The 18124-nt window shown below is 48.1% G+C and overlaps 1 protein-coding gene across 3 annotated transcripts in view; it reads left to right on the plus strand.

Annotated features, from left to right (window-relative positions):
- ACCS (1-aminocyclopropane-1-carboxylate synthase homolog (inactive)) overlaps window positions 1–18124 on the plus strand; it is a 32173-nt gene that overhangs the window by 5351 nt on the left and 8698 nt on the right. For 2 of the 3 annotated variants that reach the window (XM_061462161.1, XM_061462160.1), the window contains exons 2-4: window positions 12609–13228; window positions 14654–14713; window positions 17756–17826. In XM_061462161.1, coding sequence (XP_061318145.1) covers window positions 12626–13228; window positions 14654–14713; window positions 17756–17826 — 734 coding nt within the window. In that variant the 5' untranslated portion in view covers window positions 12609–12625. Of the gene's footprint in view, window positions 1–10558; window positions 11317–12608; window positions 13229–14653; window positions 14714–17755; window positions 17827–18124 lie in introns of those variants that run through there. The other variant, XM_061462159.1, reaches the window with a different exon arrangement.

Below are 18124 nucleotides of genomic sequence, written 5' to 3' on the forward strand. Positions count from 1 at the left end.
GGGGGGTGGAACCGGATGATCTTAAGGTCCTTTCCAACCCTAAATATTCTATGATTCTGTAAGATGGGGAGAATGAGGGAAGGGGAATGGAAACGTCTCCAGCTCTCATCCAATGTTTGCAAAGGGAAACTTAAACTTAAAAAAAAAACACAACAAAAGCCACCACCACCAAAAAAAAACACCAAAACCTGATGATTTATTAGCACTTACTGAGAAAGGGTAAATGGCACTGACAATGCGTGAGGGGAACATTCCCTTTTGAGGGTTATAATTGCTTCAGGAAAGCAGAAGCTGAGCTGAATCATAGAATCATAGAATGGTTTGGGTTGGAAAGGACCTTAAGATCATCCAGTTCCAACCCCCTGCCATGGGCAGGGACACCTCACACTAAAGGATGTCACTCAAGACTCTGTCCAACCTGGCCTTGAACACCACCAGGGATGGAGCATTCACCACTTCTTTGGGCAACCCATTCCAGTGCCTCACCACCCTCACAGTAAAGAACTTCTTCCTTATATCTAACCTAAATCTCCCTGGAAGTTTCAGTTTGAACCCATCACACCTTGTCCTATCCCTATAGTCCCTAATGAAGAGTCCCTGCCCAGCATCCTCGTAGCTCCCTTCAGACACTGGAAGCTGCTCTGAGGTCTCCATGCAGCCTTCTCTTGCCCAGGCTGAACAGCCCCAACTTTCTCAGCCTCTCTTCTGATGATGCCTTTGTAACCCCCTCCTCCAGGCAAGCAGTGATGTGAGTTTGGTAGCCCCAGATACAAGGCTCCCAGCAAATGTTAGCATCATTTGTTACTCTCAGGCCTGGCAGAGCAGAAAATGAGGTCAGGATGAGGACAGTGACCAGAAGGCAGCCCAGGGAGGCTGGAGCAGAATAGCTGCGGGGCTCTGGTACATTAGGGCTGAGTTGCACTGGCAGAGCCCTGAGAAAACCAAGGGTGCCTGGTAGCAGTGGGTGCTGCTGGCAGCATTACAGCTCTGTGGGGAAGTCCTCTTTATGTATGTGGTTTCCCACTGTATATAAATACTTACCCTGCACCGATGGCCCTCCCTCTCAGTTGGAAAAGACTCAGTATAGATGAACAGGTCTTGCTGGTGTCACATTTGAAGTATCCTGCTTGGCTTTCAGTGATGCTGCAGGAAATAGGATCCCGATTTCAACTCACAGTTATTTCAGATAGAAACAGTGTAAAATCCGTACTGTTATAAATGAAAACACAGAAGAATTCTCATCCATGGCTTTATCTAGGAATTTAATCCCAAATGCTTTCTGTATCAGACCAAACATGGAGGTGTCTGTGCCTATCTTTAGCATCAGATAGGGCAGCTAGCTCTTTCCCTTGCCTTTGGCTTTTCTCTTTTAAGGCAAATGTAACATCCTGAATACCCTTACTTTAAACTAGAGGGACAGAAAACCTTATGGCAACTGGAGGGCACAGCCCAGCCAACCACAGAGAGGGAAAAGGGCTGATTCCTGGTTTAATATCCCTTTCAGGACCAAGGGTAATACAACCAAAGCGCACAACTTCCTGTGATAAAACCCACCGACCTTATCTTGTCAAGCTGAGATTTTACGATCTGCAGATGTGAGTTGGAGGCCACAAAAGGGGCTTGGGGGTTCTTGGCTCGTCTTCTGTGCGTTCTGAAATGGCCCACGTTGTTTGCTGGCAGCGGAGAGGGAAGAAGCCGTTGCGGGTCTCTTTGTAAAGAACTCACAGTGCAGACCCGAGCCAGCAATGGCCACAACAGAAAGGAACCAAGCAGAAATGCATGACTGGCTAATGCAAACAACGTGTCAAGAGGGACACAGATTGAAGTGCTCATTCTCCACTAAGAGCCACTCTCCATTCTCTCCAATGTGATTTTCCCCTGCAATCCTCTTCCACTATCAGTGCCCATCAAGAAGCTGCAAGCAGAGGTCGCTTCGTTGGCTTGCCAAGCTGTGTGTCCTTCATGGTGAAGCCTCTCAGGGTTTCTTTCTCTAGAGCAATGCAAACTCTCTGCGCTTAGAACCAGCCCTGCAAGGAAATTCAATGTACACGTGAATGTGCAAGTGATGAGTGCCTTTGCTCGCCTTAGTAGAGACGCTGCACAGGTCCTGAAGCACTGCAAGAGCTTTGGACATTGAATGACAAGTGCCAGTGTTATAGGGAGAGTTAGATTTATTTACCCTAATAGACACATGGGGCTTGATTTACTGCCCATGGCATCAGCCACTGTTACTTAACCCTGAAGAAGAAAACCCAGACCCTGTCACTCTCTGGTTAACTGTGGTGTGCTCATCAGCTTAGCAGAAGCTCAATCTGAATTGGGCACCGTTTCATCTGCAGCACAGACACTGAGTCACAACTTCACAGACATTGTACTATGGCAGCTGAACCTACTGGAATATAGATAGCTTTGAACAACAGAACTAATCTCTCTTCATTTTAGCCCTGTCCAGGCCTGCAATTGCAGAAGTAGGCTTGGTCATAGGAATATAGACCCATTTCCTTTCTTGAACCCCTCTAATGTATGAATTTAGACACTATTCACTTTCTGTTTGTTATTAGTCACAGGGATAGCCAGCGCTTAAAACACCCCCAACCTAATCACTGCTTCCTGCTCCAGGGAATACCATTAACCAGTTACATGGGATGAGTCTTTTGGCTCTTACCAAAGCAATTTGCACAGAAAGTTGGGAAAACCACAGTTTTTCAGGTTTTGTGTGGATGTTGCATTGACTGTGAGGGTGGAAAACACAACACTTCCCATAGCTCCTTCTGCCCGCAATGGGACAGGTCCTGTGGATCTGCCCAGAGTTTCACAGAGAATGAAACATAGAATGGTCTGGGTTGGAAAGGACCTTAAGATCATCCAGTTCCAACCCCCCTGCCATGGGCAGGGACACCTCACACTAAACCATGGCACCCAAGGCTCTGTCCAACCTGGACTTGAACACTGCCAGGGATGGAGCATTCACAACTTCCCTGGGCAACCCATTCCAGTGCCTCACCACCCTCACAGTAAAGAACTAAATCTAAACTTCCCCCATTTAAGTTTGAACCCATTACCCCTTCTCCTATCACTACAGTCCCTAATGAAGAGTCCCTCCCCAGCATCCCTATAGGCCCCCTTCAGATACTGGAAGGCTGCTATGAGGTCTCCACGCAGCCTTCTCTTCTCCAGGATGAACAGCCCCAACTTCCTCAGCCTGTCTTCATACAGGAGGTGCTCCAGTCCCTGATCATCCTCGTGGCCTCCTCTGGACTTGTTCCAACAGTTCCATGTCCTTTTTATGTTGAGGACACCAGAACTGCACACAATGCTCCAGGTGAGGTCTCACGAGAGCAGAGTAGAGGGGCAGGATCAGCTCCTTCAACCTGCTGGTTGTGCTCCTGTTGATGCAGCCAGGATACGGTTTGCAGTGGTTGCTCATGGTTGGCATGCTGTTTGATCAGTTAAAAAATTGACACTTTGGGGGAAAAAAAGGAGTAATCTGCCCCAGAAAATCCAGATGCTTAATAACGAATCTCCTTTAATTCTGCAGTTTTCCTTGTCCAACTCTGCTTTACAAAAGGTTTTTAAGACTGTCCTACTGCCCTCTGTGGGCTTTACTGTAAAGTACCATAAATAATCCTTTGGGAACGTGTTGGGAACATGAGTCCCTCAGAAACTTTTACTTCTCTCACGTCCAAGTGCTGAAGCTGCTTATTAAAATGATGTCTTCGTTTACCAAGAGAGACTATACCCCTGCTGTGCCTGCCAGTGCAATGAGAAGCCTGAGAGAAGGCATCTGTAATGGTTGTTGGGTCTTACTCTGAAAGCCAGTGAGATATAAACCCATCTCCAGAGAGAGAGGTGGAAGAGTTAGTACCGAGTTAGGAAGGAAGATCCTGGTACATACAGGATCCTGCCTTAGTTTTGGTTTAGGTGCTTTATTTCAGTCCTCATTTTGTGGTGTTCAGAGGGTTTTTGCAGGAGATTGAGTGGATAATCAGCATTACTGATAAGATTTACACATCAAAACCTCTTTGTGAAGCTTAAAGGTGTTTTCCATCACTTCTCTACAATAGTCAGTTTGTAAGTAATGTAAAAGTAAACGTTGTTTGATGGCTTCCACTGCTCAGTGCCTCTTGGCAATGGGGCAATGAGCAGAGCAGTGAGTGCCTGGGGGAGCTCTTCCTATGGCCAGGGCATCAGTTCCTATCCAGCAAAACCAACAGAATGAAGAGTTTGAATTTGTTGTGGTGTGTTAAATAACGTGGCAGAAATCTCCCATTTATTTATACTACCTACTAAAGAAGGGAGATTTAAGAATGGTTTTGTCATAAAAGCCTGTTTGAACTTTCATTTCTAAGCTGCAATTAACAGCAAAGGAGTTTTACCAGTGTCATCTGTAGGAACTAGACCTTCAAGTGAGTATGGAAACAGGCATCAGATGGTCGTGACTTCATTGAATCACAGAATGGTTTGGGTTGGAAGGGCCCTCGAAGCTCATCCAGTTCCAATCCCCCTGCAACGAGCAGGGCCACCTTCCACTAGATTGGGTTGCTCAGAACCACATCCAGCCTGGCTTTAATGTCTCCAGGGATCACAGTGCTGCTGGCCTTTAAGTAAAGTGCTGCCAGCAGGCACGACTGAGACAAGGAGCCACAAAAGTACAATGTAATCAGTTCTAAGTAAGGTTAAGTTTGATGGCTTCGTAATGGAAAATAACTGCGGTGCTTGAAGGCAGTTGACACAGTTTTAGATCCTTAGGACCTTAGTACAAAAAGTGTAAGAAAAGCGGGATAGAAAAACAGGACCTGGAGGTGAGGCTAGCAGATATCCGTGATGGGAGCAGTTAAACTAACTGGTAAGTAGAAGGAGAGGATGATTGCTGTGTCTGTAAGGTTAATTGAGCTGGTGCTTCAAAGGCTACCAGAAGTGATGAAGATTGTTGGGCGAAGTAAACGACCACCACCGTATTTTGGAACCCATGAGGGAAACTTACTGGAAAACGATGTAATTCAAATATAGCCTCATGAATATGTATGTCTGCCCAGAGGCCATGTAAGGATGGCCTGTATAGCAATACGGGAACACACATTAGGAGGAGCTATCCCTCGTGTCTCCCGGCGCCGCAATAAAGGATACCTGCTTGTCAGCGTGGAACTCTGTTGGCGAGTTTGTTCCTAGAGTTTTCCCTGTACCACTGCACATCCCGGGGACGTAACCTTCCTCTGACCCACAGCACTGTAAGAATCAAACCAGCATCCTTTGCCATGGCCGAAGCTGTTGAAAAGAGCTGTGCTTTACTCGACTGCAGCAGAAACTTCCTTTTACCCTGAACTGTGGAGAGCCATGTACTGAGCTGGAAAACAGCCTATGGGCAACTGACCCTGCAGTTAAATCTCTCACTGATGCATTCCCAGCCTGCTCACATGTGCTCCTTCCCACCCTGGGTTTCCATGAAATCCTTAAGTAGGATACAGACCCAGCTGGAGGAAGGGCTGGAGCACCCTCTGCAGGGACCTTCATCCCATCACCGCATCAGCAGACGAGTGCCTACCCAAACCCCTCCATCCCACCGTATCTCCTCCTGCAGAGTCGCAATGGGTATGGGCTGAAAGACCAGATAGGTTTGGCTTGGCAAAGCTTCAGCTCAGGGTATTTCAACAGTGGGAACTGATAAATGCCCTCTCTGCAGGGAAGGGGATGTGAATCGCTTTCTTTGGGAGAGGGGTAGAAAGAATGGTTGTGGAGATGCTAACCTAAAATGCTGCTCATTATTAGCCACTGCCTTTGCAGCATGAAAGCCTCTCTCATATTAAGGCTATAATAATAATAATGATATAAAAAGCTGCTGCAGTTACAACAGAAGAATGTATTGTTACCACCTGACATTTAACTGATGGCAAATCACCTTCTGCGTTTATGAGTTTTCCCTACCAAAACCACTGTGATGGTTGTCACGTTTCCCAGCTGAAGGCCTGTTATTCCATGGGCCCTTTCCACTCAGGTTGGAGACGTGCTGTAAGTAAAGAGAAATTTGGCTTTCAGGGCTTTCATTTCAGTGCCTTCTGTGGCCACGGAGCTAGACTCCAGGTTTAATGGAAATGTGAGCATCAATGCTTAGGGCATGGCAGGAGAGCACAGTCTCCTGCTCTGATGGCCTGCAATGTGTAGGGCAAAGACTGTTGTCCAAGGTTAGCTGATTGCTGACTAGCTGCACCAAAGACTATAGACTAGGCTAGACTAGAATGATTGGGACTGGAAAGGACCTTAAGATCATCCAGTTCCAGCCCCCTGCCATGGGCAGGGATGCCTTACACTAAACCATGTCACCCAAGGCTCTGTCCAACCTGGCCTTGAACACTGCCAGGGATGGGGCATTCACAACTTCCTTGGGCAACCCATTCATTTATAGGACTTGGAGACCTATAATAAACCGAACAAAAGAGTGAAGCTTCACACCACTTTTTAAGGGTATTTTGAGGATTATGGGTCCTGGCTTCTTAGAAAAGGAGTTGTGGTCTGAAGTTTGTCCTGTAACTGCTGCACTTGGCTGCCACCCACTGCGGTGAAACTGAGTGTCGTGGTTTAAACCCAGTCAGGTAACTCATTCACTCACTTCCCCCCTTCTTTCCCCCCCCCTACTCCCAGTGGGATGGAGAGGAGAATCGAAAAGAATGCAACTCCCACGGGTTGAGATAAGAACAGTTTAGTAACTAAGGTATAACACAAATCACTACTGCTACCACCAATGATAATAATGATAAAGGAAATAACAAGGGAAGAGAATACAACACCTCACCACCAGCCAACTGATAACTTGTCCCCCCCCCAGGCCCGACCAAGCACCGACCCATACCTCCTCCAACCCTGCAGTCTCCCAGCCCTTCCGGCTAACTCCCAGTTACCTCCTGGGCATGACGTGCTGTGGTATGGAATACCTCTTTGGTCAGTTTGGGTCAGGTGTCCTGTCTCTGCTTCCTCCCGGCTTCCCCTCCTCCCTGGCAGAGCATGAGGCTCACAAAGTCCTTGGCCAAACCAAAACATCATTGTTATCAGCTCTGTTCCCGAGCTGAAAGTCAAAACACTGCACTGCACCAGCTACCAAGAAGGAGAAAAATGAATGCTACTGCTGAACCCAGGACACTGAGGCATGAAATTCTCTGAGGATAAGGAAGTTGCTCTGTGATAACATTCTGTTTGCATTCCTGAGCTTCTGGCATGAGAATTAAAGGTAGAGAGAGGCTTTTGTCAAAGGAGTCTTAAAAGAGCCTTAGATCATTGAATCATAGAATAGTTAGGGTTGGAAAGGACCTTAAGATCATCCAGTTCCAACCCTCCTGATATGGGCAGGGACACCTCACACTAAACCATGTCACCCAAGGCTCTGTGCAACCTGGCCTTGAACACCACCAGGGATGGAGCATTCACAACTTCCCTGGGCAACCCATTCCAGTGCCTCACCACCCTCACAGTAAAGAACTAAATCTAAACTTCCCCCATTTAAGTTTGAACCCGTTACCCCTTGTCCTATCACTACAGTCCCTAATGAAGAGTCCCTCCCCAGCATCCCTATAGGCCCCCTTCAGATACTGGAAGGCTGCTATGAGGTCTCCACGCAGCCTTCTCTTCTCCAGGCTAAACAGCCCCAACTTCCTCAGCCTGTCTTCATACAGGAGGTGCTCCAGTCCCCTGAGCATCCTCGTGGCCTCCTCTGGACTTGGTCCAACAGTTCCATGTCCTTTTTATGTTGAGGACACCAGAACTGCACACAATACTCCAAGTGCGGTCTCATGAGAACAGAGTAGAGGGGCAGGATCACGTCCTTGAATGGACACATCAAATTATGTGGCACCTCCACTTTTGTCACGGAAATAGGTGCGATGTCCAACCCAGCTCAGAAAATAAGTCTTCCTTTTTGGTTTTGCAGTTGTCAGTGGCTTGCACTGTGCACACTTCAACACCATCACTCGGGGAACACAGCTCCTGTTAGTGCTCTTCCATCTGAATTGGAAAAGCAACTCAAAGAACTGGCAGCTCAATTACCTCTGCGATAGAACAGCACTGATATGATTGTTCTCAATGCTGTGTGTGCCTGACACATGATTGCAAGGGAAGCTCTTAACTCTATTTAAAACACCAAGTTTCCACTTCAGGTGGCACAAAAAGGTGGAAACAACCGAACCATAAACAATACCTCAAGGTTTATTATTATTATATTATGTCATGAATCTAGGTTCCATCCCTTTTAATGCCTGTCTTGTGAAACAGTGGCTCTTTCTGAAGCCAGGTCATATGTCAAGTTACTTCTGAGAACGCTCTGCTGCTGCCTTGCTAAGTTATGGCCTTCAGGTATTCCAGGCTGCAGCCAGGCTCTCTGAAAGGCTTTTAAAGAGGCTATTTCGTGCTGCCTTTAATCTATTTATATTTACTATTAAACCTCTATCACCAGTGGCTTTATTCATTGTTGCCCTGGTCTTTGTGGACTCCAAGTACACAGCCAACATCAATGTCCTTACATTATCTAGAACATAGAGTGCCTTTGCCATGAAAAGCCCTAGGAAAGGAAAAGCACATCTTCCTTATGGGGGTGTGGAAATACAAGCTCTAGTTAAGGAGACCACTAGAAAGAATCCAAACTAATATCTAATCATAAGTTATATGGAAAAGAAATGTATAAGATATATATAAGGAAAGGTGGTATCATTTCTTAAAGCTAAGCTTTGTCTTTTTTTTTTTTTCCCCATAGAGACAGTATTCAAAGTATGTCCCAAAATCTAATGAGATCAATATTGTTATTTCCATTCCACAGAAATGGAATCATACAGGCTGGGAATGAGCTATTAAAATCCAGGAGGAAGTTAACAAGAGCTGGGTATGAACACTACAGTGCTGCAATGGAGCAGATCTTTTGATCTCAAAGGAAAATCATGGACCCAGTATGTGCTACACAGCCTGTATGCTTACCCATACAGGATGTGGACACACTGTGTTCTGTTCAGGTTTTTCTCATAAGTGACTGGTTTTATGCTCATATTCTGCCTTAGGGCTCAGGCCTTATTCTGCCAGGCTCAGGGCTGGACTGAGATTTCCATACCAATGGGCAACCAGAGTGGCCTGAAGCCATCTTCATGGCTGGTGCAGCAGAACAGCTCTGTGAAGACCTGAGTTCTGCCATCACGGATCCCTGTAGGGAGTTTGACCTGGTGATGCAGAGGGAAAGCAGGAACTCCTGTATTCATTCTCTACAGTCCCTCCAGTTTTGTTTGCAATGAGGATAGTAAAATACTGGCATAGGCTGCCCAGAGATGCGGTGGATGTGCCATCCCTGGAAGTGTTCAAGGTCAGGTCGGACGGGGCTTTGAGCTTCATCTAGGTGAGGTTATGCAGATGCACTTGATCCCTGCTAATGTAGGCGCTTTAGGAAGGCAGCAGTAAAGGGTTCAATGGGACAGAGGACAAAGCACAGGATGTTTTCTTGGGTATTAAGCCAACACCCCCCCCCCCCCCCCCCCAAATTCTGATGATGTGCAACACACACCCAGAGAGGTTGTGAAATTCGGGGAGATACTTGAACTGAAAGAGGGGAGATTCAGCTTGTACATTAGGAAGATATTCTTTCCTGTGAGGGTGCTGAGGCGCTGGCACAGGGTGCCCAGAGAAGCTGTGGCTGCCCCATCCCTGGCAGTGTTCAAGGCCAGGTTGGACACAGGGGCTTGGAGCAAGCTGCTCTAGTGGAAGGTGTCCCTGCCCGTGGCAGGGGTTGGAACTGGGTGAGCTTTAAGGTCCCTTCAACCCAAACCAGTCTGGGATTCTGTGATCCTATTCAGGGATGTAGCAGAGGACGGGGGACACCTGGAAGGATTTAACGCACACAACAAACCGGTGTGGGGTGATAAACAGAGGGACGAACCGATACAACACCTGCTCCCTCCAGCCCTGCTGCTTCTAAGCTCCAAGACATCCCCACTGGATGCACAACCCCAGGGTGGGCAGGCAGCGACTTGTCCCTAAGCCCTGCCCTACCGACCCCGGAGGGGGGCACCGCAAACACCCGCTGCTGCTGCTGCTGCGCACCCCACGGCTCCAGCCAAGGCACGGGCACGGCGCCGGGCGGGCTAGGGTCCCGGCGGCGATGCTGCAGCCCGGCACAGCCCGGCACGGAGCGCGATAGCGCGGTACAGCGCTGCCTGGCGCCGGAACGAGGGCGGAGCGGAGCGGGGCGGGCCGGAGGAGGGAGCCGTCGGCGCTGCGCGGAGCACGGCCCGGCCCAGGGGAGCCCTGCGAGCGCCGGGCACGGACCAGCGTTATCCCGGAATAGGGCTGCACGCATGTGCGTCACCCCGGATGTGAACAGCCCGGCCCGGCTCCGCGCTAGCTCGCTCCGCCCGGCTCCGGCGGATGGGCTGAGCCGTGCCGAGCCGAGCCGAGCCGTGCCGGCCGCCGCGCAGCCCGGTAGGGGCTGAGGGGAGGCAGGGTCCCGGGCGCCCTCGAGGGCCAAGGTGCGAGAGTCCCATCCCAGCGGGGGGCCCGGGCCCCCCGAGGGGGCCGGGGCAGGTGCGCGGTCCGGGCGGGATCCCCGGCGCAGCCCGCCCCGTCGGGGCCGCCGCCGCCGCGTCCCCTTCCCCGGCCCCCGTGCCGCCGGTACCCCCGGTGCCGTGTGGCAGCCCCGCAGGCGGGGCAAGGGGGCGATGGATTTTCGCGGTAAGAAGTACGAGCGCGGCAGTAACTGGTCGGACCCCGAGGTGGTGGAGCTGCTGCAGCTGTGGGCCGACGAGTCGGTGCAGATGGAGCTGGAGAGCTGCTTGCGGAACCAGCACGTCTTCAACCGCATCGCAGAGGTGCTGCGGGAGAAGGGCATCCACCGGACGGGCGACCAGTGCCGGGAGAAGATCAAGAAGATGAAGCTGGAATATCGTCGGATCAAGGATAACAGCAAGGCCCCGCGGAGCGGCAGGACGTGGAAGTTCTACGAGGTGATGGACCGGGTGCTGACCAGCCGGCCTGCCCTGGCTTACAGCTCGCTGAGCGGCAGCATGATGGCTCAGCAGGTGCTGCAGGGCAGCATGGTGGAGAGCTACCACCACCACCAGTTCACCTCCCCGGCCCTGCCCTTTGAACACTCCCAACACCCTGAACTGATGGAGATCAAATGTGAGGAGGTGAACTCTGATGAGCACTGCTTGACCCCAGAGCCCCCAGCAGCCATGTCTTACCAGCAGGGCTCCCCTGAAGAACATGAGATGGAGAGAGCCTTCTTGGAGAGGGCCCAGAACAACTCTCCCATCTCCAGGGTGGAGATTCCCATTGAAACCAGTGTCTCACCTTCAGGTAGGGAGAGCCTTTTGCATTCCAGCATCAGGTTTCTGCCTGGTTTCCCCAGAAAGAGAGATCCTATTTTCTGGTGCAGAGATAGACACCTGGTTTTCACGCTGATGTTCGGACCTTGGTTTTCCACATCCCCAAAAGCTATAAAGTAGAAGGCTGGAAGCTGCATTCATAGTCTTCTGGCCATTCCCAAAGTGTATCCAACTGCAGGTAAATGAAACCTTAAATGAGCTGGGCTAAACGTTGGGTGTATCATCCCAAGGGCTGGAATGTCTGCCACAAGCTGGGCTAGGCGTCTGTGGTAGATTCCTGCATATAATTCTGACAGTGCTTAGCCTTATTGAAACAAACAAGAAATTGTATGCTCTTTGCTATCACTGGAGCATCACCAGGGCTGTCTGCGGTCCTCATGCTGAATTGTATCAGGAGACTCTCTTCTGCCATGGCTACGCTATAAACCTGCAGGTGGAACTTTCCTTGTGTCCTTTTAAACTGTTTTCTGGGTCTAATCTTTTAGGACGCTCAGTGATGAAGAATACTTGGGAATGCTCATTGCCTGGCTTTCTAAGCTATTTGGTAGGACATGGAAAGATGGTTTTGGAAGTCACTGGCAGAAACAGCATTGCCTGTTACTAGAGATGAGACTTCTCCACTGATAGTGCATTTGGCCATTGCTTGGCTGCCAGGAAGGGTGCGGCCCTGGAAATCCTGGGGATTTCAAACCAGTCTAGGACAGGCAGATGGAAGAGCATGGCTTGGGGGAGACTGGCACAGGTTACCCAAAGAATGAGTGCTCTGTCCCTGGCAGCGTTCAAGGCCAGGTTGGACAGAGCCTTGGGTGACATGGTTTAGTGTGAGGCGTCCCTGCCCATGGCAGGGGGTTGGAACTAGATCTTAAGGTCCTTTCCAAGCCAAACTATTCTATGGTAACCCCTCTGAGGTTTATATCTGAGATCAGAAAGAAATGGTTTAAACTGGCTGGGTTTAAACCACTACACTGCGTTCTCTTTGCCACAGTGGTTGTGTTGTTAGTCCATAGAATGACAATCATTCAGGTTCGTTTGGAGGCTGAATGTGACTGGGGCTGGCAGCATAATGGGGGCCCAATATATAAAGTTCAAAACTTCAAAGAAAATCTCAAACTTCAATATGTACCTGACAGCTTTTACTTTGGTTTTCCTATAAAACCCTACAGTGGATTGAAGTATATTTCCTAAGGAAGGCAGCAAAGCATGTCCACGCCGCTGTACTTGCTGCACATTTGATTTCTCTTCCTTTCTTTTCCATATCCACAGGTTTCAGTGAGCCCAACATGGCCAACTCAACCCGCATCCAGAACGTGGCTCCCCGGCCCGGCTTCTCCGCCTTGCATCGGCTGAGGAAAAGGCGGAAAGGGCAGCGTGTGAAGGACCCGCTCGATGACCTCTTGCTGAAAACCCTGACATCGCAGCGGGCCATGGAAGAGCGCTTTCTGCAGATGGAAGAACGCCGCTTCCAGCGGGATTTGGACGTGGAGGAGCGCCGCATGCAGCTGGAGCAGCGCCGGTTTGAACTGGAGCGCGAGCATGAGTTTCGCATGTTCAACGTCTTCGCGCAGATGCTCAGCATCCTCAAGCAGAGCCATGGCGGCTCCTCCTCCTCGGTTGCGATGCCTCGGGGCTTGGACTTCAGCCACGCACTGTCTGAAATCACGGGAATGGGAGGAGGAGGAGGAGGAGGAGACCTGCAGGAGACGAGGGCTCGGCCGCTGTCCGAGAGGAGGGTTGACATGCACGGCTTCTGCAGCCCCAGCGACTTCCGGAGAAGCCCCTACCTCTCTGCTCGTGGCAACATTGCCAGCATCTTCCGTGGCTCCACGGAGGAAGGGTACAAAGCTTATCATGCTGACAAGTATGATGAAGACAAGAACCCCAATGTGAGTGAGCACCTCAGAGTATCCTTGCTAGGATTAAAGATTTCCTAGACGTTTGCTAACAGATATGCTAAAAACAGTGGAGTTTTTGTGGTCTCAGTAATACATGGCAGGTCAAGCTGTTTGGTTGGGGAAGAGAAAACGTAGTGTTTGCGATGACCTGGGTATCAAAGATGAACACCATGTTCAGCTCAGGTTTGCAAGCTCCTGGTTTCCCTATAGGGGAAATAATAGCAACAGTAGACCTTGACAGATGGTAGAAATCTGCAGGAGCAAACAGAGCTGTTTCTCCTTGACCATCTCTGATTATATCAGATTATTGCAGGTGATGGGTGCCGGAGATACAACTAAGTAGACCTCTTTACATTACTTTTAACTAACGGTGCTTTATCTGCCTTACCACACTCGCTGCTCAGCTGTAAGTAGCTCATCGGACACCCCCTTGTGGCACAAAGGCAAAGTATTACCTGCAAGGATAGGAAATGTAAATAGTGATCTATCTGTGCATTACTTTTAAATAGATCCTATGTTCAGGTACTGAATTGCCTGAAACTTTTAAAATGTTCTATTATTATCCCTGATGTAGTCACGCTGTGTTGGGAGGTGCAAACTAGGTCTTTAAGATAGGAAAACACAGTGAGGTTTCTGATACAAGGGGGAGGCACAAACTTGCTCTTCCACCACCTGTTGTCCATGTAGGAGACAGCTTTTTAAACCGATAACTAAAACTGGATTTGTACTTCAGTAACATCATAAATGTACAGTTGCTTCAATTTTCCTTTCTTTAAAGATTTATTTACCCAACTTATTCTAATAATGAAAATGTGCTACTAGGTTTGAACTCTTCAAGATCTGATGTAGTGCTAAATAAGCAAGGTCACATCCTAAACCTGGAGCTTTAGGGACATCTCTCCGGAGGGGAAAACCTGTGTTTGAACCACTTTCATGACTACTGTTCGGGTGGTTTCTGAGCAACTGAGTGGAGTGGAATGGTAATGACTGATAAACAAATGCTTTTAGATAAAGAATCATGGAATTGTTAAGGTTGGAAGGGATCTTAAAGCTCATCCACTTCCAACCCCTGCCAACCCCACCTTCCACTAGAGCAGCTTGCTCCAAGCCCGTGTCCAACCTGGCCTGGAACACTGCCAGGGATGGGGCAGCCACAGCTTCTCTGGGCACCCTGTGCCAGCACCTCAGCACCCTCACAGGGAAGAGCTTCTGCCTAAGAGCTCATCTCAGTCTCCCCTCTGTCAGGTTAAAGCCATTCCCCCATGTCCTAGCACTCCATGCCCTTGTAAAAAGTCCCTCTCCAGATTTCTTGTAGCTCCCTGAAGGGTAGCAAATTATTTAGTGAAGTGATAGCTAAAGTGATTTGTGCACCTGTTTTTGTATCTATAAGCAATAAGTTACTTCTTTTTTTTCTAGGGTATAATAAACTTTGGTACCAGTGAGAATAAACTCTGCTTTGACCTGATGTCTAAGCGGGTAAGTCCTATTCCAAACAGAAACATTGAACATTGAATTTGCTCTATAGTTCCTCCTTGGTGCTTGCACTTTCCTGGAGTCATTGCTGTTGCTTAAGTTTGTCTGGCAAAGCTTTTCATTGTGAATTTTTCAAGTGTTGGAAGGCACTTTTGAATCCAGCTATTTGTACACTTATGTATGTTATTTCTCCAGGAGGAGAGGAGGAAGGGTGTTCTTTTGTTCCTCTTCATGATGAGTTTTCCCTTTGAGGATGTATTTGGCTCAGAAAGCTAAATGAAACTAAAATGCATTTTATTTCCTCCTGCTGACAGTAGTTAATTTAATACAGAGGTTTTCAAATCAGGTTTGAACTCAGTTTCAAGGATCTTCACATCTGCCCATTCTAAAGTCACACGATTTGTTGTGAACTTACCCAAAGTGTGTGAGGGTGGCAACAGCGAATGGTGGCAGCCTTTGAAACCTCTTAAAATCAGGCTGGGTCAGCTGCTCCCTGCTCCCTTTGTTCAGCTGCACACTCAAAAATCAGGGAAAAGAGAAAACAACAGAACTGTGCTGTAGAGGAATGTTTCTTGGCTTACATTAAAATCACTGCCCAGGAGCATCCTTCGAGGTGGGCAGGCAGCGCTTTCTCCTACCTGAAGTTGTCTGTGGGGAGGGAAATCAGTCTCTGCAGTTTGAAGTTCATGGTTGCTCCCTTTCCACCATTTCCCACCCTCAAAATGATCCTTGTTTTATTTCTGCCTGCCATCCACTGACTGGGGGGGACGCTACCCCGCTGCTCCGCCTTCCAGCTAAAAGAACAGGTAAGGCAGAGCTGCTGCCTGCACGGAAAAGGTGCCTTCTAGGCTGCATAGGTGGTACCTTCCTTCCTTCACTGTCCTCTCCCCTTAAACTAACACCAAGCCAGCAGTAAGTAGTGCAGAGGGAGATGGTGTCAGCTGCATCTTAATTAGCCTCCTTATGAAAATGTGTCTTTGTGGGCTGTAGTGAGATGAGCCATCACGCTTGTGACCACAAGCTGAATAAAGATATTGTTGCCAGCCTCTCAGTTATCACAGCCTGGCGTTACAGTGTGGCTTCACTGAATGCAGCACCATGTGGGATTGTAGGCAAGTGATTTGTTGCTGTTTGGGATAATAAATACTTACTGTTTCCACTGAGTAACATAACTTATCAGACTCCTGTCTTCAACTTTTGACCCTAAAGTTAGAGAATGTTTCGTGGCATGAGATCTCAGATGATCTTCCTTTCATAGAATCATTGAGTCAGCCAGGTTGGAAAAGACCTTCAAGATCATTCAGTCCAACCATTCCCCAGCACTGCCAAGGCCACCTCTAACCCATGGCACTGAGGCCTCATCTCCACGGTGTGTGAACACTTGCAGGGACGGTGACTGCAGCCCTGCCCTGGGCAGCCTGTTCCAATGCCCGAGCACCCTCTGGGGCAGGAATTGTTCCTCAGCTCCATCTAAACCTGCCCTGGTGCAGCTTGAGGCCGTTTCCTCTTGTCCCATCCCTTGTTCCTTGGGAGCAGAGCCCAGCCCCTCCTGGCTCCATCCTCCTGTCAGGCAGGTGTAGGCAGCCATCAGGTCCCCCCTGAGCCTTCTCCAGACTGAACCCCCCAGGTCCCTCAGCCCTTCCCCATCAGACTTATTCTCCAGACCCTTCACCAACTCTGTTGCCCTTCAGTTGACCCATCTGTTTTCCTTACCCTTTAAGGGTTCTCCTCTTTATTACAGTAGCTTTTGGAAAACTCTGCTGATACATTTTATGTTGCATCCTCTAGATAAGTTTAGGAGGGAGATCTAAAGGAGGCACAGTTCTGTGCTACATAGGCTTCAAGAACATCTGCAGCACAGTAAAGGAGTTTAATCCTATACTACCAGGTTGTAATTCTGCATGGGATAAGGACAGTGTCTTTAAGCTCCAGAGCTTGACACCATTAAAACACCAATACACAACATTGTGAGTTTGTTATCACGTGAGAAACTTTTACACTGCATGTTGAATTTTCCACCTCCCTCACTATTACCTATTTCTAGTGTCCTCCACCCTCACCTCTTCTAATATTAACTCATAGATTTGGTTGCCATTAAGTATTTAGAAGGTACATTGTCCATAATACTTGTTTATGCCTTCATGTAGAATGTTCTTTCCTCTCTGCCTCTATCACCACTGTGCTTTCTCTTGCAACTTCATAGAACTGGATTATGCGAAACCCTGATATTTACAACCTTGAAAATACTTAGATGAAAGCAGTGTGTGTACTTTGTCTAAATACGAATATTAAGAAGGGCTCCACAATTTGGGTGAATCTGGTTTTGAGGTCAGAATGAACTCCTCATAAGGAACAAAGTGCCTGCCCTAGGGAAGAATTATTAAGAAGATTATTTCATTTTTCTCCTGTCTTTTGAAAGCTCCTGTTATACTGTAACACTTACCAAAACTTACCGGAATTACAGATCTGAAGGAGCTGCAGTTAACTTGGAACTGAGACAGAAATAAAAGCTAGACTTCATTAAAAAACACTATATTACAAGTTTATTAAAGACAATGCCTATCTGACTGTGATTCAAACTCCTTTCTGTCTTTTTCTGACAGTCTAGAGCTGAGCTTTCACAACTGTGACTTCCTTTTCAGCTGAAAACTCTTGTCCTCAGAGCTTGGCTGAAACATGCTTTGGGACTCTGGGTTGCTTCTCTTGCTGACAAAGTCTTCTGCAGGCATCTTCCTTATGGGCATCATGTGTGTTGCCCGTTCTGCATCCCTTTTGTATATCTCTGTGTAGAGAAGTTTTGGCTGCAGTAACTTAGCCCATACTTCATATAACCTGAAGTTATCACTGATCAATTTGCTGGTCTTTGCTTCTCCAAGCTGCATTAATTTTGATGGTCAGTGGCTTTCTCAATCCAGTTTTACAGCTGTTGAAGGTTGCACATGTGTGTGTGTATGCACAGGCATGTACCTGTATATGGATCCCGTCTATCTCCATGTTTCCAATGTCACAGGTTAGGCTTTTAATGGCTCTTCTTGTTGCTCACAGCTGACACAGACTGACATGAATCTGATAGAGCCTCCACTGCTTCAGTATCCCGACTGGACAGGACATATGTTGTAAGTCTTCTCTATAACTCTTTTTGACTTCATGTCTGATAAGCAGAATGAATGAATACGCATCACTTTTCTGGGTCATTTAATCATCTTTTTCTTTGCAAAACTGTAAATTACCCATTTAAAAATCACTTTATGTGACAGAAGATGCAGATTTTCTAAAGCAAACACAGTTGTAAAAGCACTGTATGCATTAACAAACTCGGTAGCTCGAAACAGTTCATTGAAACATAGTGAACACTTGGAGACTTTAATCCTTCTCTTCTGTGCCTTGATTAAAGCTCATCAGAAATGTATGCAC

The sequence above is a fragment of the Pezoporus flaviventris genome, unplaced genomic scaffold (assembly GCF_033815535.1).
Source record: "Pezoporus flaviventris isolate CSIRO_AGI_PZ_B2104156 unplaced genomic scaffold, CSIRO_AGI_Pfla_v1 ptg000035l, whole genome shotgun sequence".
Lineage (NCBI taxonomy): Eukaryota > Metazoa > Chordata > Aves > Psittaciformes > Psittacidae > Pezoporus > Pezoporus flaviventris.